The sequence below is a fragment of the Aulonocara stuartgranti genome, assembly GCF_965226115.1.
Source record: "Aulonocara stuartgranti genome assembly, chromosome: 18".
Taxonomy (NCBI): Eukaryota; Metazoa; Chordata; class Actinopteri; order Cichliformes; family Cichlidae; genus Aulonocara; species Aulonocara stuartgranti.
This window is the reverse complement of record NC_138954.1, coordinates 13,385,285-13,411,628: the sequence shown is the minus strand read 5'-3', so window position 1 is coordinate 13,411,628 and position 26,344 is coordinate 13,385,285. Positions and strand designations below refer to the sequence as shown.

Genomic DNA, 26,344 nt, shown 5'->3' with positions numbered 1-26,344 from the left:
ACAAAGCACTAACAGACTTACAGCAGCCTGCATTTACAACCTGCAAACAGCACTTACATTAAGTGCTTTGAGTGCATCACTATATAAGGACCAGTCCATTTACCATTTTACCATCTGTTTCAGTGCCATACAAAGACAGCAGTCTGCTTCTTTTGTTGTTGAGTTAAATTAATGTTGCTGTTTGACATCATTGGCACAGTGTTTCTGTTTCTGTGCGTTTGTGAGGAACAAATCTGTTCTGGTCAAACTGGTCAAAGTAATAGAATTAAAACTGTACGCAAATTCATTATTTGTTTTATTAAAATGAAACACATTAATCTAATTACTTATTTATTTATTTATTTACTCATCTAAATTAATTGGACTTGGTATGCACATCTCTCTTCATTTGTGGTGTTACTAGATCACATTTATCTGAATTTACATTGTTATAAATTTGTTTTAGACTGGTTGCTTTCTGCCAGGGAGCTGAATAACTGCCAGCTATTTTTTTTTCTGTTACATTCAGTAAATGTGACAGCAAACAAACACGGGTAATTGTGTAGCAATTTAGCATTCATTTATCTTATCATTAGCTTTCCAGCAAAGAAATACAGACAGAAGCAGATGATTTGACAGGAGCTCCAACATGATGGAATATAAAATTAGTCAAACAAATGAAGGCAAAGCAGGAGAGGCAAATAGAAAGTGTGACTGTGTAGGTGGCACAAGAAAGAAATCCATTATGTTCACATCATGACAGCAGGAGCATCAGCCATAACTGAATCATTTATAAATTATTACAGCTCGAAACTGATGGAGTCTGACAAGATGAGGAGAGAGGCAGGAACTGCTTCTGCAGGTATGCAGGTTGGTTTCATTTCAGTTTCTGATGACGTGAAATTCAAAATGCAAAGCATCAAAATAAATTCCTCATTCTGCACGTGACAATGTTTATTAAAGTACGTTTACAGAATGTGATTTATGGAAACTTAGGGGTTTCTTTAAAAGAAAAGATGATGATGTTATATGTGACAAAAGCTCAAAGCAAAAACTCAGACAACAAATGAATATTTTTAGTGTAGAAAAATGTGTCAGTTTCTCTGTTAATCAATAGTAACAAGTAAAAGGTCACATCAGCGATGACGAAAAAGATGAATTTTATTTTTTTTAAAAGAACAATTATGATAGCAAGCTTTGGTTCTGTTGGCTAATCACTTCAGCTCTGTAGAGTTATATGACTTAGAAGTCCTTTAAAAATTTTAACCACAAATATTTAAATGAAACTTGTAACTTTAAAACCATAAACACTTTACAGTCTCCCTCGGATGCCCCTCACTACAGCACCACATCCATTACTAAAGCTCAGTGGATGATATAAATACCTCCCAGACAGAACAGCATCAGCCAGACTCAGACAGAGACTGTGAGGTAATAACATCAAGAAAGTGAAGAAACATGCACAAACATACCTGAAACATAAAGCATCCCATGATACTCAACATAAAAAAAAGCTGTGGACCTTTTTTTTGACCTAATAAGACATGCACAGTAATGTTTCGCAGCACTCTGCAGCTTTATCCTCACACACCCTCAGCGAAAGAAGCTTTTGAGCTTCGGTCATTCAAAGAGAACAAACAAGAAGAGGCTCAGGCTGTGTCAGCTGCAGTTATCCTCACATAAAGTCTGCTTCTTGGTGATAAGCTAACTAATGTCTGCTGGCATTTGTCTGAATGGAGCTTAGTTTATTTTTCTTGTGTTTGAAGATTTGAATGGGGATCAGTTATCTTTTGTCATAAGAAGATAAAAAGATGGGTCATGTTGTTCTCTGTAAACAGTGTATCTTACCAAATGAATGTGCCTGCTGTGCTGCTTCTGAACAGCAGGGGACAGCTGTGTTTTAAGTTTTAGGATTTTTGTATCTGGTGAACTGAGGTTTTCACTATTCACAATTCCAGGACAGCTAATCTCTCATATATCATCAACTTCTAGGCTGATGCATGAAAACATCTGACAAATAGCAGCTTATTTACATGTTAGCATCTATGCGGCAACATTAAAACTCATTTATAGCTGATTTTCTCATCTACTGATCAGTCATTTCAGTTATGAGAACCATGTCTCAGAAAAGCTTTGCAAAATCACCTTTTTTGCAATGTGCATTTAACTTGTCTCTGATCATAGCTGGGATACAATTCAGTTCATTTAGGATGTTGACATGTACAAATGACTTACTGAAGTTCAAACTGATTATCAGAATGAGGAAGACAGGTGATTTAAGTGTCCTTGAATGTGGCCTGGTTGTTGGCTGGTCGGAGTATTTCAGAAATTCTTGAGGGTTTACAGAGAAAGGTTTGAAAAACAGTGAGCAGCAATTCTGTGGGTGAAAATCCCTCATTGATGCCAGAGGTCAGAGGAGAATGTCCAGTATGCTTTCAGCTGATAGTAATAGTAATAGTAACTCAAATAACCACTAATTACAACCAAGAATGCTTCTAATATTTTTTTCTGTGCTCGTATTTTCGTCCCTTTTCGATCCCTTTATGACCGCACACGATGTCACAAAACTCAAATCATGTCAAACTAGTTTCTTGAACAGTGAGTTTGCCTCCACAGTCACCAGATGTCAATCCAGTAGAGCACCTTTGGGATGCTCTGCTGGATTGAGAATGGGAGATTTGCATTATGGATGTGCAACCTACAAATCTGCAGCAACTGTGACGCTGTCATGTCAATATGGACCAAAATGTCTGAGGAATGTTTCTGCCTCTCTATGCCATGAAGAATTGAGGCAGTTCTGAGGGCACAAAGGAGTCTAACTAAGTATTAGCCCCAAGTAAGTGTGAAATCAGTAGATGCTGTATTTAGCTTCAGAAATCCCCAGCACACTGTTTTAAAAACAAATCTCATCTGGAGTATTTATTTGTGTTTTTTGTGTCTTTCTTGCTTTTCTATTATTATCTAATGAAGTAGTTATGCTTGAACATTCTTGAGAAAAACAGAAGAGTATTTTTATCACACATAGCATCATCTCAGATCAGTTACAAAATACATGTGTGACACTTCAGTTATCCAAATCAGTCCTGAACATCTTAACACAGAAGTTTCTCCTTTCATAAGAAAAACATGCAGCAGAGGTCACAAAGAAAGTCAACAGCATCCAGATGTGTTCTCCTGTTCTTCGCTCATCTCTATTCCTTTCCTAACTTCATCTCTGCCCTCTGATTGCTGTTTCAGATGCATGAACACTCCTGGGTTTCATCTCAGGGATGTCGGTGCAGAAATTGAAAAGCAAGATGCATGAAGTGAGAGCTCACGTAACAAGTTTGGGAGTGAGGAAGCAGAAAAGTGAACAATCGAAATGACATGACAGATTAAACTCATACGTGTGATGACTGAAAGCAGTACGTGACCTTTTGTATCAAGTACTTCTGCTAAAGAGGGGATTAGCTGTGGAGATCTTTGGCCACATTTATCAGCTGTTAAAAACTGCAGTATAGATTGACTTTATTATTGTTTTGACCTAAGAAATAACTTAACTTTTGGGCAAAAGCATGTCTGTCTTTAAAGAACTCAGACAATGTCAACAATGTGTAATCATGCCGGCTAAACAATTACAAGATTAGCTGGTGGTAAGCGCTTTGCTTAGCAACACTTGTTGAAGTTAAGGAATGTAAAAAGCTCACCAACTAATCACTTTTTTCGTCATGTCATGTGGGGATTTAACAGAAAAACTCCTTTCAGTTACACATATGATTCAAGCAGAGAAACTGTTGTCATTTCAGTGGCCTCAGATAGTGATGATGGGCCTTTTTAAACATTAATGCAGGTACAGTGAAGCAAATACACAGATTTTTGAATATGGACACAAAATTGGATCAATACTGTAGTTCTACAGTGTTTTCAGACCACAGACGTGCAGCTGAGGGTCATAAATTTTAGTCGTATAGTTTAGTTTTTCACTATTTCTATAACTCAGTTAAAGTATGGTACGTAACAACCACCTGCCCGTCTAATATACTAAAGTACACTTCTTTAAAGCATATTTTTCTTACAGTAATATTTTGGTGTCTCTGTTTCCTCAACCTCCAAAATGTAACCAGAAAATAATCTGAAACAACATAGATTAAAAGTTTAAAGAAAAGACCACGGGTTGAAAATCTGTTTGCTGGTCCTCAAAGACTGCGTCTGAAGAGATGCAAAGATATTTTATGGTGTTTCATAGATAATTCTGTGGACCCTGTTTCATCTTCAGTATGTGGTACTGAAAAATAAATCCATCTGCTTTTTTTTTTATGTGAATGTAGCTAATGTAGCTAACTGATCTGGTAGGTGGCTTATAAAGTAAAACATTTCATATTAAATATGAAATACTTTCAAAACATATGCGTAGTCTGACCTACAGGCAGAAACCTCGTGTCCTCAGTGTGTGGACAGAGTGAGACTGGAGGGTAACAGCAACAACAATAAACAGTTCTTATGGGAAGTTATAATAGACCACACTGGGCTGATAAGCACACACTAGACATACTCCTAAGAATATATACTTTAAAAAAATCTAGCTGTGAAGTTACATTATCAAACACTACACATAAACACTTAATTAATCAAGCCAGATTTCCAAATAAAAGGGTGCTTTTGCTGATAAAAATCTAAGGGAAATCCTGACAATTAGGTTCATCTTGTATGTGAGGTCCTTCTCATGGGTTTTCAGTCCACTGAAAGCATTTTGGTAAACAGTGGAGTAATGCTGTAAGAGGTAAGTGTTTTTCTAAATAAAGCACCAGGACCAGCAAGGACTCTTTTTGTTAAACAGGCAAATCATTTTCCACTATTGTGTAACTCTCAGGCTGAGGCTACAGGCAATGAAATCCACCTATTTACCACGTTATTGTGCCTTTGTATCTATATATGTTGAGGTTGGGGTGAAGGAGGAAGCTGGTCTGAGTGCAGCGGAAAAAGGCTTCACTTCCTGGCTACTGTGTTTAGGACACACTTCAGAGCAAAGAGGCGGGAAAGGAAATCTCCACCAAGGTCTAAAAATTCCTCGAATTAAATTGTGCTAAAGAAAAGCAGCCTGAGAAAATTGGTGTGAAAGACCTTAAAGGTATACTGGTTATGCAGTGCCTTACTTACTTATATGTTCTTCATTTTGTTTCCATAGCCATACTTTATATTTTCATCACCATGGTAGAAATAGTTTATAATCTGAAACATAACATATCTGTCAAACACAGTGGAGGCAATGGTATGACATTGGAACTGTTGGAACTGGGTCATTAGTGTTTATTGAGGATGTGACTGTGGATAGAAGAAGCAATATGAATTCTGAAGTGTACAGGGCTGATCTCTCTACACAGATTCAGCCAAATGCTGCAACTGCAAAAGCAAAGAAATGAGATATAGTTTCCATTCCCAGTGGCCAAGTGAGTCACCTGATCTCAATCGAACAGAGGAGGCTTTTCAACTAATAAATAAAATACAAAACTGGATGCAGAGAAACCCACAAACAAACGGCATCTAAAGGTAGCCGCAGTAAAGGCCCAGCAGAGCATCTCAAGGAAGGAAACAACATTTTGTGATGTTCATGAGTTCTAGGCATCAAGCAGTCATTCATTTCAAAGGATTTAAAATAAACTTCATGTTTAAATTTGGTTGGTTTGTCTAGTTAATGTTGGGACTTTGAAAATGGCAAAGTATTAAAATGACTGTAATTCTTGTAATTTTTGGAGGACTGCACACAAGTGCGTCTCCGTGGTCTCTGCACAATTTTAATTTCCACAATCCCTCTTTCTGTCTACCCCAAGATCTACTCAAATTGAAACCAAAAATAAAAGAATATCTCCAATAATAAATCCTAGGTTTATGTTTCTTGCAACACTAAGAAGAGAAAAAGTGTACTTTTATAAACCGCTGTGATAAGCTGATTATTCAGCAGTTTCACATTTACTAGCAGACTCAAAGAAATAAGATTTCATCAGAGGTAAGGAAGTTCAAAACTTTCAAACACTCATATGAGCAGTGAGAGTAACCAAGCTGCAATAGAAAAACAGCAGGATGGGGGGGAAAGTCAGTACAGTTCACTTCCTAAACATAAAACACCTGGAGCTCCACTGCATTTACAGGTCAGAACTCACCTGAGTCTCTCCTCCTCTGTCTTGCGCAGCTTCATGTCCCTCTGCACCACCTGCAGCACGTGCTCCGCCTCATTGTCCGTCAGTCCTGTCAGATCAAGCTTTCGACCCATGGCTGACACCCCACCAGCTGTCTCAAACTCACCGACTGAATAATCAGCTTGTTGTTTTCATCTGGAAAAGAGAAAAATAGTCAGGCCAATGACACAAAATACAAACAAAAACACCTGACAGTGACAAAGTTCCCAGAATACCTGAGTTTACAGCTGGATGGTTTAGTGCAAACTGGGGGAGGAAAAATAAATATATTCACTAAAGAAGGAGTACTTCACTACTTTATAGTACTTTACAGTTATAGTTACGAGTTCTAAGTATGTGATTTTACTCTTAAAAACATGGTATGATTATAAAACACAAACATTAAACTACTGTTAATCAAACATGTTTGAGCCTGATGTTCAAGGAGTCATTATTTTTTTCTCTTGGGTCTTTAATTAAGACATGATTCCTAAAATACACGCTGAGACTCTTTGGAGAGAGTGAACCAGATCCAGCTAACATGTTTTCCATTCAGGCTTCTTTTTAATTCTCAGCATGTCACATATCACTCCTAGGGACTAATTTATTACAATAAAAGTACTTTTACTCACCTTTGATACATTTTTATAATTAATTATACTTCACTGGGTTTTGTGTAAACTTGTAATCTAGTACTCTGACGTAACTTGCAGCATTAACAAGAAAAATCAGAGCTACTGACACTTCCTGTAGAAGAAATCTCTTTTCTTTCCCTCAGACCTGAAGCTGCAGCTTACTTTTGTTTTTGTTCTTGAATGCGGACGTGAAACTAATAAATAACCGTAACTCTCACAATCACAAGTATTTTACTGGAATGTGAAGCAAATAGTACCGATTTTAACGGAAAATACGAACACAAACAAAAATGCGAACATGCAAGTTAATAGTTTTCATTCAGGCTGAAGGTGATAAAGTCATAGTTTGATAACAACAACTTACCAGAATCTGTGGCTGAAATAGAGAAACACCTTTAAAGCTGAACTCCGTTTACTTCTAGAAAGAATTATCAGTAAGACGAAGCCAAACGCTTATTATAATCCAGTGAGTCTTTTTGTTTCATCGTTTTTTTGTTTTGTTTTTTTCGTATGAAAGATTGAGGGGGGGAAAGTGTTTCCAGCCTGATCTGCGCAGCAAGGCCTGGTTTCTGAGAGAAAAGCAGGATAAATCCTGATTAGGGTCTATCCGAGCGTTTCTCCGCTTGCCAAGGTGAAGTGGAAGTGATGAAAGCTTGTTTATATCACTTATTAAGAGGACATGGATTATAATAAAACCCTTAGGTTCTGACTGTGTTCAATCGTAAATGAACAATAGTCTTGGAGTCATATCTTGATGCTTTGCAAACACTCTGTCACGATATTATTCTTAAATCGCTTCCGTAACACGTGCTGTTAACAGTGTTTAATGAGTCTAAATTCCACGGGACTTGCGGCAGAATCAGCAAACAAAAAATGTAAAAAGCAGGTGATGAGGGTCAGAAACAGTCAGAAGTTTATGATACATGTTGTAAAGATAAAGTCACAAACAGCTAAAGGTAGAAACTAAAACTGGTGGGTTGGGAGGGAAAGGGAATGGATGGATAAAGAGCAGGGAACTGAGGGCATCTAGTGGACAGCGGGAGAACTGCAGATTATAGTCGCCGTTGTGAGGATGTCAAACATCCATCCATGAACCACGGCAGACCTTCTGAATTATGAGACACACATTTGTCGCACATGTTTGAGTATTTTTAACAGCGGCTCTCCTTTTAGGTTCTAGATGTAAGTAGGAACAGCTGTCCGTGGAATCAGCAGTGGTCTGACAAAACAATGATGGTTTGAATTGTACAATGACCCACGGCTCTTTGTTTTACTTTGCTCCAGTCCTCTGTACAGTTTTGCAAGATAGGACAAGAACTTTTTCTCTCACATTTTCTCTAAACACTTCATAACACTGCATTTCTGAATGAATGGAAGAGCTCACAGGCGATATTTTTATTACCAAAATCATCAGGCTACATGATAAAAGAAGTCAAACATACATACATATTATATTTGTGGATGTGCCAATACAGCAGAGATACTTAAATAACTCAGAATTTGTTAAAGAAAATGATAGTAGATAAATAAACTTAATTCAGGCCTATACAATTTTTAATATCATTAAGAGACCCAACGCACCAGTCAAATGAACACAGATTCCTGTTTAGAAATGCCTGACATTCCTAACTAAAGTTTGTATAATAGAGGCATAAATATGATCATTTTTCCATGTTACCTCAGGGTCATTTCTGATTATTAATTCAGTAGGAGAATCTATTAGAGTGGTCCAAGTGAACCACTCATTTCTTTGTACTATCATTTTGGGGGCTTTTTAGCATTTAATGTTATAGGACCATGAAGAATAACCAAGGGAAGATAATAAACAGCCAGAGCCATCTTTACTAACCTTATGGTGTATGGGGCACCGGCTCAAAATGGCATGCTTAATTATTGCATTTTAAACTAAGATGTACTATTTACTGTACTCATTGGAGAAAATCACTTGCACACTTTGTTTTGTTTTTTTTTACAAAGGTTTAATTTCTCAGAAATTGTTTAAAGCCACTGTGAGGCAATTAAACATAAGAGAGTAGTGTGCAGTAATCCATTGTTATCTCAAAGTTCATTTTGAAGTTGCTTCTTCCTTATTTTTCTATAAAAGTTGCTGATGCAGCAACAGGAGTCAAACATGTGGTCAAATCAGCACACAAACTGCAGGTACACAAAAACAGAAAAACACGTTCACTGCTGTGTGTACAAACTGAAAGGGAAGCAAAATTATTCTTCAGTATTTCTTAAAAAGAAGAAGAAGATGACAGGGAAGGAAAATCAAGTGATACATAAAATACACACCTACTAATTGAAGTTTTTGTAACTTGGGGCTTCTGTTCGGCTGTGCTTTGTAATTGTGCCCTTTCTCTCTTTGTGAATCTGCTGAATTGTGAAAAATAAAGTTGTTGGTTTTTTTTTTCCTTTTTTCCTTAAAAGGTTTTTGTTTTCATATGTTTCAAATGTTACAGTCTCCCACGTTGTTGTGGAGGAAACTTTTCCGTTTCTCCTTTACAAATGTTGCTTCAGTTCATCGAGGTTTATAGTCTATCACTTATGCACAGCTCTCTACAGGTCCCACCATGGCATTTCAGTCAGGTTAAAGTCTGGACTTTGACTGGGTCATTAAAACCCACTGATTCTTTTTTTTTCCAGCATAGTACAAATGAAGCACAAAGTGTTACATCATGTCAATGTTTTTATTTACTTTATAAAGTTGTTTTCTTTTGCTTGTGCAGCTTTCCAGCTGCCTTGTTCCTGTGCAGCACTCAGCTCTGTCGTCAGGTCCCGTATCCTCCTGAAATAGGGCAGATGTGATCAGGTGATGGAGAACAACTGCCTCGCCTGAAACCACACCCTGAACCCACTGCTCCACCCCTCCCCTACAGCTGAGCCACAAACCACACCCTGCCACATTCAGCCATTTTGTTCTTTTACTGTTGTGCTTGGGCTCTTCATCCTCTTGCATGATTTTATTTTGGCCAGCCTTTAGCTGTTGGATAGATGGCCTGACATTTGACTTTAAGATACTTTGATATACAGAGGAGTTGATGGTTGACTCGGTGACTGCAAGATGCCTAAGTTCTGTGGCTTCAAACAGAAACCAAAATCATCAATCCTCTACCACTTTGCTTGACATGTTCTGAAACCCTGTGTTCTGTTTTCGTCAAACATGGGGCTGTGAATTTGCTGGGACATCTAATCTTGGGAAGACTGTAAGATAATATTAAGCCAAGCTAAGGCAACTTTATTTAAAAACCACTGATCAAACAGCTGAACCTGAAGCAGCAGTTTGGTGTTGAAAGTATTTGTTTGTGTGATGCATTCAGGCGTGATTTAACAAACCTCAAAACCTTCTGTGATTATGGAAGTGCTCACACTTGGTGATGGTTAATTAATCAGCAGCACCTAGCTATTTACCCTCTTAATTCCTATGAAGACACCAATGGTGTACTTAGTTTTTCGCAGTACTGCACAAAGTCATGTAAAAAAACATTATTTTTCACATGACTGTAAATTTCTGGTATTTCTGTGTTACAAAAGCTGTATCCAAACATCAATATTTAGTTCACACTGAATTTGAAGTCAGTCTCAGAGCATCGGCACATGTTATACTAAATACAGCAGTAGCTCAATATGTAGTATTTTTTACGTATTGTGGAAAGATGATGGTAAAGTCAAATAAATTTGACTAAACTGACATTTTCAGTCAAAGAAAAAGTTAAGAAAAAGCTGCAAATTTCAAATAGTTGTTACGCCTGACATTTACTACTGATGTGTCTGCTTTATTTTACTGATGGCAAGATAACCTCAGTGGCATTGACATTATTTAAACATGATTTCAGTGCATAAGGTTTAAAATATAACATTTGTAAAATAAATCAATAAATAAAAAAACACAAACAGTGTACATTTCATAACAGCTTTACTAATAATGATCACCAAAACGATTGCCTGACTCTGCACATTAAACCCATAGAGCTCCTTTTATGGATGGTCAGCATAAATACTGTCTTTGGTCAGTTGACTCTTCTCCCTTCTTGAAGGAATGCACCTGAATAGGTTGCAAGTTCCCCTGACCTTGAGTTTGTCATACCTCCTGTTCCTGAGTTTGTTCCTGAGTCAGCTAGCTGGTTTCCTGTTTCTATGTCTGAATATCTTTCTGTTCCTGAGACCATCCCTTGGTCAGGTAACTGATTTCCTGTTTCTGAGTCAAAATATGTGGATGACCTTTCAGTTCCTGAAAATATCTATGGATCAGCTAACCAATTTCCTCTTTCTGAATGATCATACAATCTTTCTGTTCCCCCATGTATCCTGAAACTGTTAGTGAATCTGGGTAATCTGGCGTTTCTTTGAAGCAGCAACAGACTGTCATTATTTTATCAGATGTCTTTCCTGATACCAAGTCTGAGTCTAAGGCATTCTGTCCTGAGTCTGTTCTGCCATGTGCATCCTGATCCTGAGTCAGCCAATGAAGTCTATCCCCTAGAGTTGTTTGACATCTACAGTCAACCTCCATCAATCTAGACAGTCATTGCCATAGACTCGCAGACCAAGGACCTTATGTCTGCCAGCTTCACTTGGATCTAACTGGTTTCCAGCTGGTCTTGCTCTCAGGCCTTAGCCTATCTATGTTTTCCCTTCAGCTTCACTGTAAAGATCAACTAAGATAATTTCTGAGGTGCCTTGTCCACCTTCTACTCGGCTTTTACAAGAATTCTTCAGGTTTTAGTCCTTGTGGACAACCTTATACTCAGGCCTATCGTCACAGTTGTTTCCCCTGTTTTCTCTGTTTCTATATGCCTGCATGTCAGAATTAAAATTAGAATATGTATGTATGTATGGGTGACTTGATTTAATTTTTCAGCAATTTGAGTTATTTCTCTTTAGATGTTTGCCTTCACTTATAATTTCTTTTATCAACCCACTAGAAACTGTCTAGTTGTGAATAAGCCATTTGATCATTTTGTTTCTTACTGGAAGTCTCGGGCTACAAGTTTGAAGAAGCCAAATAAACCTCCATAGTAGATTTCTAACTTTATCTGGTATATCTGGTCAATTCAATAAATGAATTGAAGGATGCATACAACTTTCTATGTCGTGAAATACCTGGCTATATCGTATGAATTTAGATTGCACAAACATGCACCAAAAAAAAAAGACAAGATGGAGTGTAACTGGAACTGGAGACATCACACACTCATAGCTAATTAGGCAAAGAAAGGTTTGTAACTTAAAAATTGATGGAAGTTTTTTTCGTTCTGTGTTAAGGCTATAACATAGGTAATAGGTAATGTCTATATCTCTGTCTAAATAATGTCTAAAACTCTGAAAGAGTAATATGAGCCAATTTATTGTTAGATTTTATACTTGTTTCCTACTCTTTTCTCTACAGATGCTGCAGGTCTAGCAAAGTTTTGCCAGGGGGGCCAGGTAGGGCATTAACAGGGAAAGGGGGGCACAAAGAAATACTTTTCTTTCTTATTCTCATTTAAAATGTCTCATTTTTAATAAATAATTATCTGAATCTTATAACCAAAGTTTTTATTTGATGTGAAATGTATAGAAATCATACATATACCAACAAGACAGTGTACATCACTGTCACAACAGCGTTTGTTTTCATTCAAAGGCTTTATGGCTTTTCCTATAATACCTGGTGGGCCGGTCTCTAGTCAAAATGCCTGGGCCGATTTTTTGTCCCAGTCCAGCCCCGGGCACAACACACAGTGAATTAATCTGAGAAGGTGCAATACAAAACAAATTTCCCACTTGTGGGACTAATAAAGGTTATCTTATCTTATCTTAAAAAAATAGATGGCCGGGCCAGCGGTGCAAATCGCAAATTTCCTCCCATAGACACATTAGTTGACACATTATTTGTCCCATATTGGCTTCTTAATGACAGTATCTTAGCTAACAACCCCAACTACCAGATTCATCTTGTAATTGGCTAAAAATCACTTAACCTACCGGTGAGACGGACATTGTTAGCTGGCAGTCGAAGTTTGCAGAACTACGAACGCAGCTGGAATCCACAGCTGTACGTGTTCATGCAGCTTGCATTTTCACCTGCTGGACATCATTACCTGACAAGGTTAACTGTCTTCAGAATATTGCAGGGATATTATTTACAGTATTTGGCTCTACAGATTTTTTTCTCATACGGAGAGTGTCCTCAGGTAGCCGTCTGAATGCTGGGAGACGTGTGTCTCTGAGTGGGAGACCAGAGATCACATTAACATGTGTATCTCTGTATTAACAAACATGCCGTATTGGTTCAGTTTATTTTTTCTTATCATTGTTGTGAGGAGACCATTTGGAGACCATTTGGATTTTCTGTTGTTTGCTGTTATAGAGTTCTTGTTATGGATAAAAAGTGCCTCTTTTTTAAAAAAAAAAAATAGCTGATAACTATTCGCTGATAGCTGCCAGCATCTGTGAACAAATATAATTCTATAAAGTTGTTCTATATAGCGTGTAACTGCTAATATAGAGTGCTATTAAATTTATTGCTAATGCAATCAAATGGCACATTGACTTGGCACTCATCATCAGAAAGGTTGCCGACCCCTGGACTGCAGAAAGACCGTCTTTAGGGAAAATGTTATTATCTCAGTTTTTTTATGCCACATGTACATCAGGGTACTAATCGTGAAATATTGGATGAAACCTTTACACCACAAGAAGACAATGTGCTCATTGCAGTGCTGATTCTTATAATGAATTATTTGTGCAATATAGCCTCAGAAGCAAAACTTCCTACTTCTAATACCTTTGAATGTCATTATTTATGCTCGTGACATGCGAATATGCAGCGGCAACTATAGAATTTTTCAAATATGATGGCATTGAAAGACTAGCAACCAGTCAGGAGAGAAGGACTGAGATGCCAAGAAAATTCAGAAATTTCAAAATTTCTGAAAATTCATTCAGAAATAAATGGAGCATTAAAAACTAGCTAAGTAAAAAAAGAGGCCATGGTTTTCATGTGTTTTGTATTCGTATTGATCAACTCTTGTAAAACATTTGGACCGTTTACTTAAGCAGTCGTTGCAATATTACCGTGTAAAAATACTCTATTACAAGTAAACTCAGAGACAACCCTTTAGACACACCCCTGTCCTTCACTCTTATATCACTGGCAGCTTCAGCTGTGAGCCTTAAGGTCAGTTTCACTTCTCTAGATGTTGTGGGGCTGATTGTTTCTTCCTCTCTGAAGATCAAGGTAATGTAAAAGTTTTACATTTTGTATACATTTTTCTGAATTGCTAAGACACTAATATATTACACTAACAGTGTAAATAATCATTTTTCAATCATAAACATTAACATTTTATTTTATTTTATTATGTCAATAACAGAAGAAGGACAATGTGTATTATACGAATGTTTAAGTACAAACAGAATGAGGTCCATTTCTTTTTTCCTATCATATTTTTGAGGAATTTAAGAGACACATGATGCTGAAAATAGTTGAGCTACTGTGCTTTTTAGTGTGCAGTCAATGTTCCCTCAGTGATAGAAACAAAAATACACTACAGTCCTTATAGTATGATATGTTATTGTGACTGGTTGTGTGCATGATCTGAAACTACTGTGTGTTTTGTGAATGTAGTTAGGAGTTTGAGAATTAATTTTTGTGTTAGTATAGCAGAGATTAATTTTCTGACATTCCAACTTTATAGACACCTTATACTGTATGGCACAGGTGTCGAACTCCAGGCCTCGAGGGCTGGTGTCCTGCAGGTTTTAGATGTGTCCTTGATCCAAGACAGCTGATTTAAATGGCTAAATGACCTCCTCAACATGTCTTGAAGTTCTCCAGAAGCCTGGTAATGAACTAATCATTTGATTCAGGTGTGTTGACCCTGGGTGAGATCTAAAACCTGCAGGACACCGGCCCTCGAGGCCTGGAGTTTGACACCCCTGCGTATAAAGACGGTATAAACAGTATAGTGTTAGGGTAAGGTATAGACCAGGGGTCGGCAACCTGCGGCTCCGGAGCCGCATGCGGCTCTTTAGTCGTTATAGTGCGGCTCCTCGTGGTTTGGGAAAATAAATTAGAAGTATTTAGCTGAAGTGTATTTTATTTATGTTAGTTCTTTAAAAAAAAAGAAAAAAAGAAAAAAAAACTTGTACTTCTAAATTGGAAGTTTATTGTGATATTGAAATATAAAAATAAAATTATATTTTATTATTTTTTCATTGCTCCAAATAAGCATCACACTCGCAGAAGCCAGTGTACCCGCCGAAACGCCGTGCATTTATCGAGACTATGATCTATGTCTATGATCTCACTGGTTCAGGTCTATGCAGAACGGCAGTGGGAACAGAGCCTCTCCTTGGTCCCTCACTTGATGGTGACTTGTGCTATTGGCTTGAAGTTAGCCTCCAGTGTTGTACGCCACATCCCCATTGAGTTCCTGTATCCTCTTGTATAGTTATAGGCATTCCAGGATCCAGGTGTGGGACATCGGGTCATAGGCCTTCTTGTAATGGCTATGATGCCTGATAGGAGCTTCCATGTGGTACTGAGGCAGGTTATTGGCTTGTAGTTGGAAGGGACCGGTCCCTTCTGGCAGTCCTCGAGGATCAGGACTGTCCGGCCTTCGGTTAGCCATTCCAGGTGTCTCTCATTGACCAGCAGCTGGTTCATCAGTGCTGCCAGACACTTGTGGAGTGCAGTCAGCTTCTTCAGCCAGTAGGCGTGAACCATATGAACCTTTCTTTGATATCTCCCACTGTGATTGTTACTGGGTCCTGTTCAGGGAGGTTGCTGTGGTCTTCTCTTAGCTCCACCAACTGCTGTTATGGGTTGCGTCCTTCTCCTATATGCTCCTCCTCCAGCCTTGGTGGTGTTGTTCTCATATTGTTCCCCTGCCACTGAGAGTACATCTTGGATGTTTCTGTGAAGAACAGATGGTTTATTCTCCTGCCCTTTATCTCTTTGGTGTACCTCTTCAAGCACCTGGACAAGGCTGTGAGTTTCCAAGGCAGTTTTCAAGTCCTCCGGTATGGACAGCTTGCTGTACTTATTAGGCACCTTCTTCATCGCACCTCATATACATATATGTATATAAACTGCTGGGCATTTTTTGCTTAACAGGCATGTAAGTGGAATGTATATGTATGTTTACTTACGTTCTATGTATTATAAATGAATACATTTTTGTATTTTTAATTTATTATATGTTTAACTGTTTCTTCAGTGCCATCATGGCTTCTTGTACATTAGTGGTAAAGAAATCTGAATTTTTAAAATTAATTATTATGTACTTTAATATTTATAATTATCTACTTTATTTATTTATTTTGTGAGCTATAATAATAGTCAGCACAACTTTATGGATTATGGATAAGTTGTTATATAATTAAGTCATTGAATTTTTATTTATTTATTGGCTTTTCAGAAGAATGCTGGGCACGTTTGACAGCCACTGACTAATTTCTGACTAAATCATCAAAAATGGGGAATGCACCATCAGAAAGTAACATGGGCAGCAACCTGAGATGCTGTAAATGTTATAATGGCCTGCCTCCGTGCATGAGCTTCAACAACCTTTCTCAAAATACTATTTATGGACGATATGTATATGTGTTCAACGGAGGTCAATATTACAGACCAGTTGGTCAGGATAATGCGTACGAGTGTAGAAGTTGCTTTGACCAATGGGGGAGAAGCGAAGCGGAGAGGCAGGAGAGACAGAGGAGAGAGGAAGAACAGAGAAGAGAACAGGAGAGGCAAAGGAGAGAGGAAGAACAGAGAAGAGAACAGGAGAGGCAAAGGAGAGAAGAGGACAAAAGAAGAAAAAAATTCAATGAAACTCTGGAAAGTTCCTACCAACGAGCTAAAGAGCAGTTTGAGAAACAGGTGAGAGGGCACATTTCACAGGAATGTGAGTCCAAGCGAGATGTTCTAATAAAGCATCTGCATAAGTCTGAAGCCAACTATGAATCAATCAGTGACAGTGACGAGCTTCTTGAACTCCTCTCGGTGAAATGCAGTCTCCCAGTTATAAATCTCAGTCTGACTCAGCTCACAGGTGATCAGCTCAGTGAGATCCTTTCAGTCCTGGACAAACTTCTGTTTGATGAGTGGATCAGTGCTCCTCCATCCATCAGCACTCTGCAGCACACTCAGGTGTTCATCACAGAGCTCTGTGCTCTGTCTCTGGAAATATCTGAAGGAGTTTCCCTACAAACCATCTCCAATCATATGCAGTCCCATTTGGGATCCATCAGCCAATCAGCAAGTGGTGTTTTTGAGAGTTTCCTCTTGACTCAAGCCCTGTATCTGAACCTGATGCATGTTTTCAATGACCGTGACAGATCTGATAATGATGCTGTCCTCATAGCCAAACAATGGGCAGAATATGAGATTTCCACTGAAAACCTCTTTGTAATTGAATTCCTGAGCACCCTTACATCATCACTGCAGAGTGCAGTTGGAAGAGCCTCTGTGTTCACTTTAAAGATGGAAATCCAGTGTTTAAAGCTTCTCTTATCCACACTCACAGATCTAAATGGAAAAGAAGCCCACTCAAAATCCACTGAAATGCTCCTCAAACTTGTGCAAAGAAACCAATGGACTCCAATGGAAGCAGTCACTCTGCTTAAAGCACTGTCACAGAAATATGCGGATGATGATTCCATAACTCAAATCCTTACCTTGGTACGAGTGTATGACATACCACCAGACTGGATAGATGACTGTGGGCACTCTCTAATCCAGCTCCTTGAATCTGCTGCTGCTGAGCGATTTTGTCAGGATTTCCAAAAGACTCTAAGAGGAAACGATGAGAACAGTGTAACTGCAGTTCTAGCAGAAGTAAAGATGTTGTGGAATTTGGATGACTCTGTCATTGATATGATAAAAAACATTAACACTGGTGTCCTGAAATATACAGAAAATGTACCAAAAGAAGAACCTTTTATGAAAGAGTTATTTAAATGTGAATCTTTGAATGCAGACAACATACAGAAATGTCTGTGTCAGCTCTGCAAAGCAGTGTTTAATATAAAAGGCTGGTGGCCCACAGTGAGGCAGATGGTGCGGTGGTGTGGACTGGTGCTGACTCTGAAAAGTGGAGTGGTACAACTGGTTGGTGTGGAAGAAGACCCATGTGTTACAGCCATGTTTGCAGCCATGCAAGTCTGCATGGGAAACAAATTGGACATTGTGCTGAGCTCTGATGTTCACTCAGAGGAGCAAACAAAGGAGTGGTCTGACTTCTACAAGCACCTTAACATTTCACTTAACACAAACATGAAGAAGACTGACCCATCATTCCAGGATGTCTATGAAGCAGACATTGTTTATGGTACAATGGATGATTTTGTGTCAGATTATGTTCAACGTGGCATAGAGGCAATGGAAACAGGGCATACACCGTTTAGTCGTGGATTTATTATTGAAAAACAAAGTCTCAGTGTTCTGCATGCTCTGGAGCTTTCAAGACTCAAAGACGATGACTCCCTGGTGTTTGCTGCGGAGGTCCTGCAGAACCTCATGAGTAAATTTCACAGTGAAGATGTGGAACTGAGACATATCTTTATTAAGGCCCTTTTTCAGGTCCTCCATTGTAACCTAAATGAAGACACAATCACTGACACAAAAATCATCACCGTCTCAAAGAAAATCACAGGGAAGGAATTGCTTTCTAATGAGATCTTTATTTTGACCTTTCTGGAAAATCTCTTGCAAGTGTTTGCTAGAGAAACAGAAGCTGTTAAAAACATGACAGATCCTGCAGGCAAATGGTGTTTGGAGAATTTATTTGCCTGTGTGGAACAATTCCAAGACTTAGACAAAGAAACCAAAGAAGTCTTCAAGATGGTTTCAAATCTTGGGGAACAAAGACTTTGGTCACCAGTAGAGGTCTTAAACCTTCTTGGAGCATTAACTGATAACCACCATGATGACGGCTGTATTTCCATCATGAAGATTTTACATTTGATGGAAACATATCAGGTTTCCTCTAAGTGGAAAGATGAAAACAACAAATCTCTCACTGAGCTCATAGATTCATGCACAACTAAGAATCTGATCCAGCATCTAGAAAAGAGCCTTAGAGGTGAGAAAAAAAGAAACATTGAAAACCTTTTCTGTGAAATACAGCAGATGAAAGTCATTGATAAACAAACACTGAGTACATCAGACAACATAGTAACTCATGTAACAAACCTAATCAAAACTGGTGAAATTAAAAAGCACACATGTGATGTGGAACATGTTAGGTCTCTGTGTCAAAGCAAAGAAACTGAGGACCTTCAGGAAGTCCTTGCAGTCTTATGCAATGCTGTACACCTCCACAAAGCTGAAAGGAAGTGGTTTCCCAGGGCAACTCAGATGATAAGCTGGTGCCTGTTGGCCTTGTCTGACACTGGGAAGCTCCTGGAGATGGGAACTGGAGAAGGGAAGTCTTGTGTCATAGCGATGTTTGCCGTGCTGCGTGTGCTTAGAGGTGAAAAGGTGGATGTGGTGTCCAGCTCTTCTGTGTTATGCCAAAGAGATGCTAAAGAATGGGCCAAATTTTACAAATACTTTGGCATTACAGTCGACATAAACACAAATAAAAATGAGGATAAAGATCGGAAAGAATGCTATCAGAAGGACGTGGTGTATGGAACCATTGAAGCCTTTGCTGCTGATCACCTTCGCCAAATATTTGAGATGAAGGATGTGAGGCCTGATCGTAACTTTCAGTGCATCATTATCGATGAAGTGGACTCACTGCTGCTGGATCAGGGAGTGCAGCTGACATACCTGTCCAGCCCCATGGTCTCCATGCAGCACCTGAACATTATTCTCACCATGATCTGGAGCCACGTCAGTCAGTATGGCTTCCTATCTACAGGACATCAGACATTTGTACGAGGTCCTCCTGCTTCATTCTTCAAGGCCATCTATGACTCAATGAACACAGAAGACACTGAAATTAGTGATCCAATGGACATTTTAACTATTGCTGAAGAATCCAACATTGTGCCAAAAGGATTTTCAGAAGATATCTACAAGAGTGAAAACCATGAAATTCTCAGTAAACTGAAAACAGTGAGTCAGGATGCTATGGTTGACTTTTTCAAAGAAATTGAGGACTATGTCCCCTATGGCTTTACTGTTTACACGCTAGATGACAAGGGACTGCTCTGTCTTCAAAAGTGCAGTCCATACAATGACCGGGACATCCCAGAGCTTTCATTTCTTGTGCTGGAGGAAGGATTGTGTTGTCCTCTCTATGAGTCAGAAGAAGTTCTCATCAAGCCCATTGCAGAATTGATCTCTGAGAGGATTCAGTACACCCCATGTGAAAACAATAAAGACAAAATCAGCATTCCTGGATTCTTGAAGACTCTGGTGGAGAAGAAAGTCTCAGTGTGGGTTCAGAATGCCTTTCTGGCAATGTTACTGAAACAAGGACGAGAATATGTCATAGAAAATGACAACGTCTGTCCAGTGGACTTCAGATCCACTGGTATTGTTGAACTGAATAAGAAATGGGGGGATGGTCTGCAGCAGTTTGTGGAGATTAAACACCAAGTCAAACTGAGCACAATTTCAACAGTGACAAACTACATTTCCAACATCTCCTTTTTTGAGAAATACCAGGGGAAAATATACGGAACAACAGGAACACTGGGGAGCAAAGCAGACATTCAGTTTTTGCAGGACCTGTATCCAAATCTCTCTGTGTGCAAAATACCAACATTCAGCAGGAAGAAGTTATTTGAGGTCAAAGGTACTCTGAAAAAAACAGCTGAAGAATGGAAATCTGAAATAAAAGATGTGGTCACAGCTCAGATTTCCCCAAATTCATACAGAGAAGGAAGAGCAGCGTTGGTGATCTGTGAAACTATAAACAAAGCCAAAGAGATCTACGAAGAGCTGAAGAGCAGCATCCCAAATAAAAAATTGATTCTCTACTGCCGCAGTGACAGAGACAGTTTGAGTAAAATAGACAAGGAGCTGCTTCCTGGTGATGTCATTGTTGCCACAAACCTTGCCGGCCGTGGCACAGACATAAAAGTGTCCCCAAAGGTGAACAATAATGGAGGGTTATTTGTGATCCTCTCCTTCCTTTCTGAGAACACAAGAGTGGAACTCCAGGCTTTTGGACGAACTGCACGCAAAGGTAAACCTGGATCTGCTCAGATAATCATTTCCACTGAACACCTGCAGCCATCTTTTCACACAATGTCCTCTCTGGAGGAAGCCAAGAGCACAAGAGACAGACTTGCAGCAGAAAAGATAAGTTACATGATGAACGATGTTGCTGAGATGAAACTGCGGGAGGACCTGTTTTCAGAATACTGTGAAACACTACAAGATATTTATGACACCACTGATGGAGACGAGGAAAGAGCTGTTGTTGCCATCATGAATGAGTTCTGGGGGATTTGGCTGCAAACTAAATCAGAAGAAATTGATCAGTTGAAGAGAAATGAACTGCAAGAGAGTCTGAAAGCTGATTTGTCAAAGGCAAAAAGTCAGTCTGAAAGTCAGACTTCACCAAGTTCCAGCATTTATCACTACATCAAGTTTGGAAATGTTGCACTGGATGAAAAAAAGTGGGACACCGCAGCCATAATGTTTGAAAAAGCCACGACAGAGGATAAAAGCTGGGCAGCTGTAGCTTTTTACACTCGTGCATACTGCACTATACAACAGGCGGAAGGAGATTACCTCACCAAGGCAATAGATGATCTAATGAAGGCACAGGAATCTCTGAAGTTTCTCAGTGAAGAATCACTAGTCTGCCTTCAGTTTGTAACAATGTCCTCTGCATACTCAGCCAACAGCAACCCAACCAGTCTGGAAAAACAGTTATCAACCAAGTGCAACGTTCTAAGTTACTTTGACAAAAACATTACTGAGGCCATCAAAAAGTTGGATAAAATAAAACAGCAGAATCCAGTGGTAAAAAAATCCCCTATTTTCTGCTTGGTATCAGGGGCTGATAAAGATCTCCAAGTTGAAGTCTATACCCTCTATAATAGAGGTCTGAGATATATATTTTCTGTGGAAGATGAGCCTCGTTTCTCATGGGAAGGTCTTCTAGTGACCTTTTTTGCAGTTTTACAGAATATTGGAGGATCATTGCTCACTGCATGTATGTTTCATAGATTGGCTCAAGTTGGCATGGGACTCATTACTGAAGAAAAAACAGACAGCACGAGTGAGTCTACGATGACAGGAGAAATCAGCTGGAAGTCATGGGCAACAGAAAAAGCCATTTCTCTTGGTGTATCTCTCGTTGGGTTTGGAGTTGGAAAGTTGGTCGCAAAGAGCTTCAAATCTTCTGAAATATTACTCAAAGGAATGGGCAAAAAGATGAAGCCGATGCCAAAGTTTCTCTCCAGACAGGCTGAAGAAAATGTTAGTCCTGTGACAAATATGAAGAATGCAGAAATGACAATCATTACTAATGGTTTTGGGAATAAAGAAGAGAAAATACTGGCAGATATAGTAAACAGCATCAAATCTGATTTAAAAGAAAGGATTGTCCCCAGTGTGGAATCAAACATGGAAAAAGACCCCTTAGCTACATTAGTAGACTTCATCATTCTCTCACAAGCTGAGGATAAAAAGCAACTTCAAGATCTTCTGAACGATAAGAGCACAAAGAATAATCTCTTGGCCATTTTCAAAGAGTTAAGCAAAACTGCAGTGCAGCCATTCTATGCAGACCTCAGTTGGCAAAATAAACTGAATTCATCTCTCTCTAAAATAACTGAAAAAGCCAAATCACACACCAAAGACAATGCATCTGCAATTCTTACCACAATCCAAACTCGTTACATGGGCCGACTGGCAGACAATACCATCAGTACAGTGCTCAGCCTCTCATATAAGTTTTTCTCAAATCTTCATGAACAGCTGAAAATATTTAAAGAAAAGAAAAGCAACGAGAATGTGAAAGTAAGTGATCTATCTGGAGAGGACATTAAACTTTTGAAAGACTTCAAGCAAGACTTAGCATCCACCATCAATACTTTATTGGCTAATGCTTTGGTAGAAGTCTTCGACCACAAGTTCTCTACTTACATTGTTTCTCATGTTCACGGTCAAATAAAAAGCAATATTGACCATCATATAATCATAAACAGCTTAAAGAGTGACAGGACAGAGGAAAAACTCAGAGCTGGGCAGAACAACATATACACCCCAAGAAAGCTGAATTCTAAACACAAACTTAAAGGAGAGGCAGGTCAGTGCTCACAATCACATGCTGAAAAGATCAAGAACTCCACGACTGCAGGCACCATCCTCGATATCAAAGTTCTGTCAGAAGCCACTGGCACTAAAGTTGTCATCCTAACAGAGGACAGCAATGGAAGACTTACCAAAATGCAGGAGCTGAGCCCAGACACTCGACCTGCCAATACAACTGTGACATTGATCTACAGACAAAAGAGTGACCAATACCCTGATGGCCATTATGATGTGCACATCAATAACCAGACAGTGATTATAGAGAGTGAGGGCAAGAGCTGTTTGTTTCATGCTTTGGCACGGGGTATGAAACCAGAAGGCAGCTCTGCCGAGATCGCTTTGAAAGCAGACTGCCTTCGATCTGTGGAGGCTGATGCTCTCCTCAGTAACCCAGGCCAATGGGAGCCTTTCCTCAAGCACAAAGAGTTGACTGAATCAATCAGGGGAGGGGACTGGTACGTGGCAGAAGTAGCTGCACCCAAAAAGGCCATAGAAGAAAGCAAAAGGTTACACCAGGAAGAGTTTGGAAAAGTAGAGTTATACCAAGAATGGCAAAAATATACAAAGAAAAACAAGGAACACAATCCTCAGCGTCCTCTACTGAACAGGTACAATCACATTTGATATGATACTAAATTACAGCTAAAATAAAAAATCTGTGCTTTATTTTTAATTGTTATGTTTTGCTCCCTGGTCTAGAGTTATGGATTTATTGTACATTTGTAAAGCAGGATTATAACATTTAATGAATGTGATTGGTGCATGACGCTGTTACACACAATACTTTGATTTGTGGCAAGATTTGACAAGATGGATGTGTTTTTTTTTTCTTTCTTTTCTTTCCAGTAACAACAACTGAGAACAAGACTGGTGAACAATCAAACAATTCTTCCGCCTGTCTGATCATCATCAAGAGACCTCTCTATTATGATATGATACTTTTAATTCAGTTTTTTTTTTTTACTTTATTGAAGACAAAAATACAAAAAACCACACACATTTACCTCAATTTGGACATTGAGGCAATTTTTCAATTTAGTTTTAATTTAGATCTTTTGATTCTGTAGTAAAACATACATATTTAATACAGGTAAGACGGCATAAGAATCATACATACTGTTAGAAATCCTTAGTCCTAAATGCTGTTTAGGATTAGGTAAGGTAGGGCCGTTTGATTTCTTTCTAAAAGATTATTTTCAGACTTCAAACAAATTTTGACATGATCAGAAATCAGTAAAGTATAAAGGTCAAATATTCAATTCTAAGGTATTTCCAGACACAATAGCAAAGGATAGCATATTTTAGTCGACTGCATTATTAATCAGTCAGGAAAAAAGAAAGGTTAGCCTGTCTACATGTCCTTCTGTTGTCAGTTTCCAAGTATATTCCCAGTTACTGCCCTATAGTGTAACTCTATCTAATATGTAATCTTTTTTCAACAAAAAAGTCATTTATTTTCGATGCAATTTGATTATTACATTGATTATATTGTTTTGCTTATTTACAAAACCAATTCCAAGTATTTGGGATTCTGTGTAAAATGGAAATAGAAACCAAATACAATGATTTGCAGATATTATAAGTTCATATATCTACATTTCAGCCTTGTGAATGCTGCCAATTCCATTATTGCTGCCTAATGGGGGAAAGATATCCAATTGTGATTTTTTGCTTTGATCACTGTACAATTTTTTTTCCAGACTCTGAATTTTTTAATGATGTTGGCATATCTTTCTAATTTTGGACATAGTTATATTGTTCTGAAATAGTTCCATAATTTAAAGGCAGTTTCTTGCAGATTGGTGAACCTCTACCCATCTTAACTTCTGAGATTTTCTTTTTTTTAATACCCGGTCATGTTAGTGACCTGTTGTCAATTCATATAATTAGTTCCAAAATGTTGCTCCAGTTGTTTTAAGTTTAGTACCACCCTCTTGTTGTTCTTTCCCAACCTTTTTGAGACATGTTGCTACTATTAAATTCAAAATGAGCTAATATTTTTCATAAAATTCTGAACTATGTCTCAGTTTAAACATTTGATATATTTTTACATTTTATTAAGACCATTGCTTTCTTTTTGTATTTAATTTTCTAGCTTTTTAAAAAAAAAATGGTTTGTAATCTGATGTATCTCTTCTGTGTGCAAGACTACTTAATTAATTTGATTGTTCAATAACATATAATCAAACAAAAGTATTAATCAATTGACTTATATGGAATTGTTTATATATGTGTCAACCAATAAATGGAAATTAAGTAATGATGTAATAACAAGAGATGATGTAATGTTCTTTATCAGCATCAGGCATTATCATTAAAGTGTTTCAAATTTATGTTGAAATCAAGACTTTAAACTAACTGCAAGTCTATGTTGCAGCTTTAAGGCAGGGATGACTCCTGGAGTTGCTTTCTCACTGTATATGCTTTATTTCACAATCCGATCATAACAAAAACATACAGCAGCTCCTCTCCGACTCCTAGCCCTTTGCTGCGGTGGAAAAAGAACCACTCCAAAACCCCTTCAAGGAACATATGTACAAAAGAGTTTTCCTAACACACCAATGGGGCGTTCAATGCCATCTTGTAAATATGAGTACTCTGGCAGAATAACAGTTCAAATGAAAAATATACCAGAACAAACAAGCAACCAAAAAAGAAGTGTGGGGTACCTTTGAACCAATGAACAAAGTATAACCATTTATACTTTTTAACATAACCCGGCCCCGTCGATATGTGTATCTCTCACACTCTCCCCCACTCGAGAAATGTCGTCCCGACATAAATGTACCTTATAATCGACAATCCATAGAGAACAATAGAATGGCATGGACTATGTACCAGGTTACATTACACCCTTTTTTTTTTTTTAAGTTACCCAAACTACCGTGCACTGTAGTTGTGTATACTCCTGATATAATCAGTTCAGCTTTTTTTTTTTTTTTGTCCACAATTCAATCTATCAAATTACCATGCTATTTGTACTCTCCTGTAAAGGCATTAACTTTGTCCACATCTCAACTGAACACTAAGCATCTTCCCTTTACTCATACACATGTTCGGCCTGCAATCCATGTGTCACAATATTTCAATCAACATAGGTACATTTGTTACAATCTGAAATAGGGGTACCAAGTGTAAACATTATATCTTCCCCTTTTACCAAGGTCGCCAGTAACCTTGAATATTCACACATTTGGTGGCCACTATTCTTTCTTCAAGACTTGGTTGTCCAAGTTTACTATAGGTCAAAGTCTGTGGTCTCCTCCTTTCTCTCTTTGGGTATGGACTTGGCTGGTCTGTTTCCAAAGCCTCTTCGACATCAGAGCTGCTGTCCACCTCCCCTGCCCCCACAATAGCCACATCCTCTG

At 38.4% G+C, this 26,344-nt stretch overlaps 2 protein-coding genes across 5 annotated transcripts in view; one reads left to right on the top strand and one right to left on the bottom strand.

Annotated features, from left to right (window-relative positions):
• LOC309693393 (uncharacterized protein) overlaps positions 1-7,391 on the bottom strand; it is a 32,667-nt gene extending 25,276 nt beyond the window's left edge. For 3 of the 4 annotated variants that reach the window (XM_082512528.1, XM_082512530.1, XM_082512531.1), the window contains exons 1-2: positions 7,131-7,391; positions 6,117-6,287 (exon numbers count right to left, since the gene is read on the bottom strand). In XM_082512528.1, the coding sequence (XP_082368654.1) occupies positions 6,117-6,226 (110 nt within the window). In that variant the 5' untranslated portion in view covers positions 6,227-6,287; positions 7,131-7,391. Of the gene's footprint in view, positions 1-6,116; positions 6,288-6,367; positions 6,399-7,130 lie in introns of all 4 variants that reach the window. The other variant, XM_082512529.1, reaches the window with a different exon arrangement.
• Positions 7,392-15,800: 8,409 nt separating this feature from the next.
• Positions 15,801-25,113, top strand: LOC309694707 (uncharacterized protein). The gene is made up of 3 exons (XM_082514917.1): positions 15,801-15,873; positions 16,174-23,584; positions 23,823-25,113. The coding sequence occupies exons 2-3, from the start codon at positions 16,230-16,232 to the stop codon at positions 23,833-23,835; spliced, it is 7,368 nt and encodes a 2,455-aa protein (XP_082371043.1). The 5' UTR covers positions 15,801-15,873; positions 16,174-16,229; the 3' UTR covers positions 23,836-25,113.
• The last annotated feature ends 1,231 nt before the right edge of the window (positions 25,114-26,344 follow it).

Excerpts from the sequence above, each read along its gene's own strand:
- LOC309694707 (XM_082514917.1), top strand. The coding sequence starts at position 16,230 with ATGGGGAATGCACCATCAGAAAGTAACATGGGCAGCAACCTGAGATGC.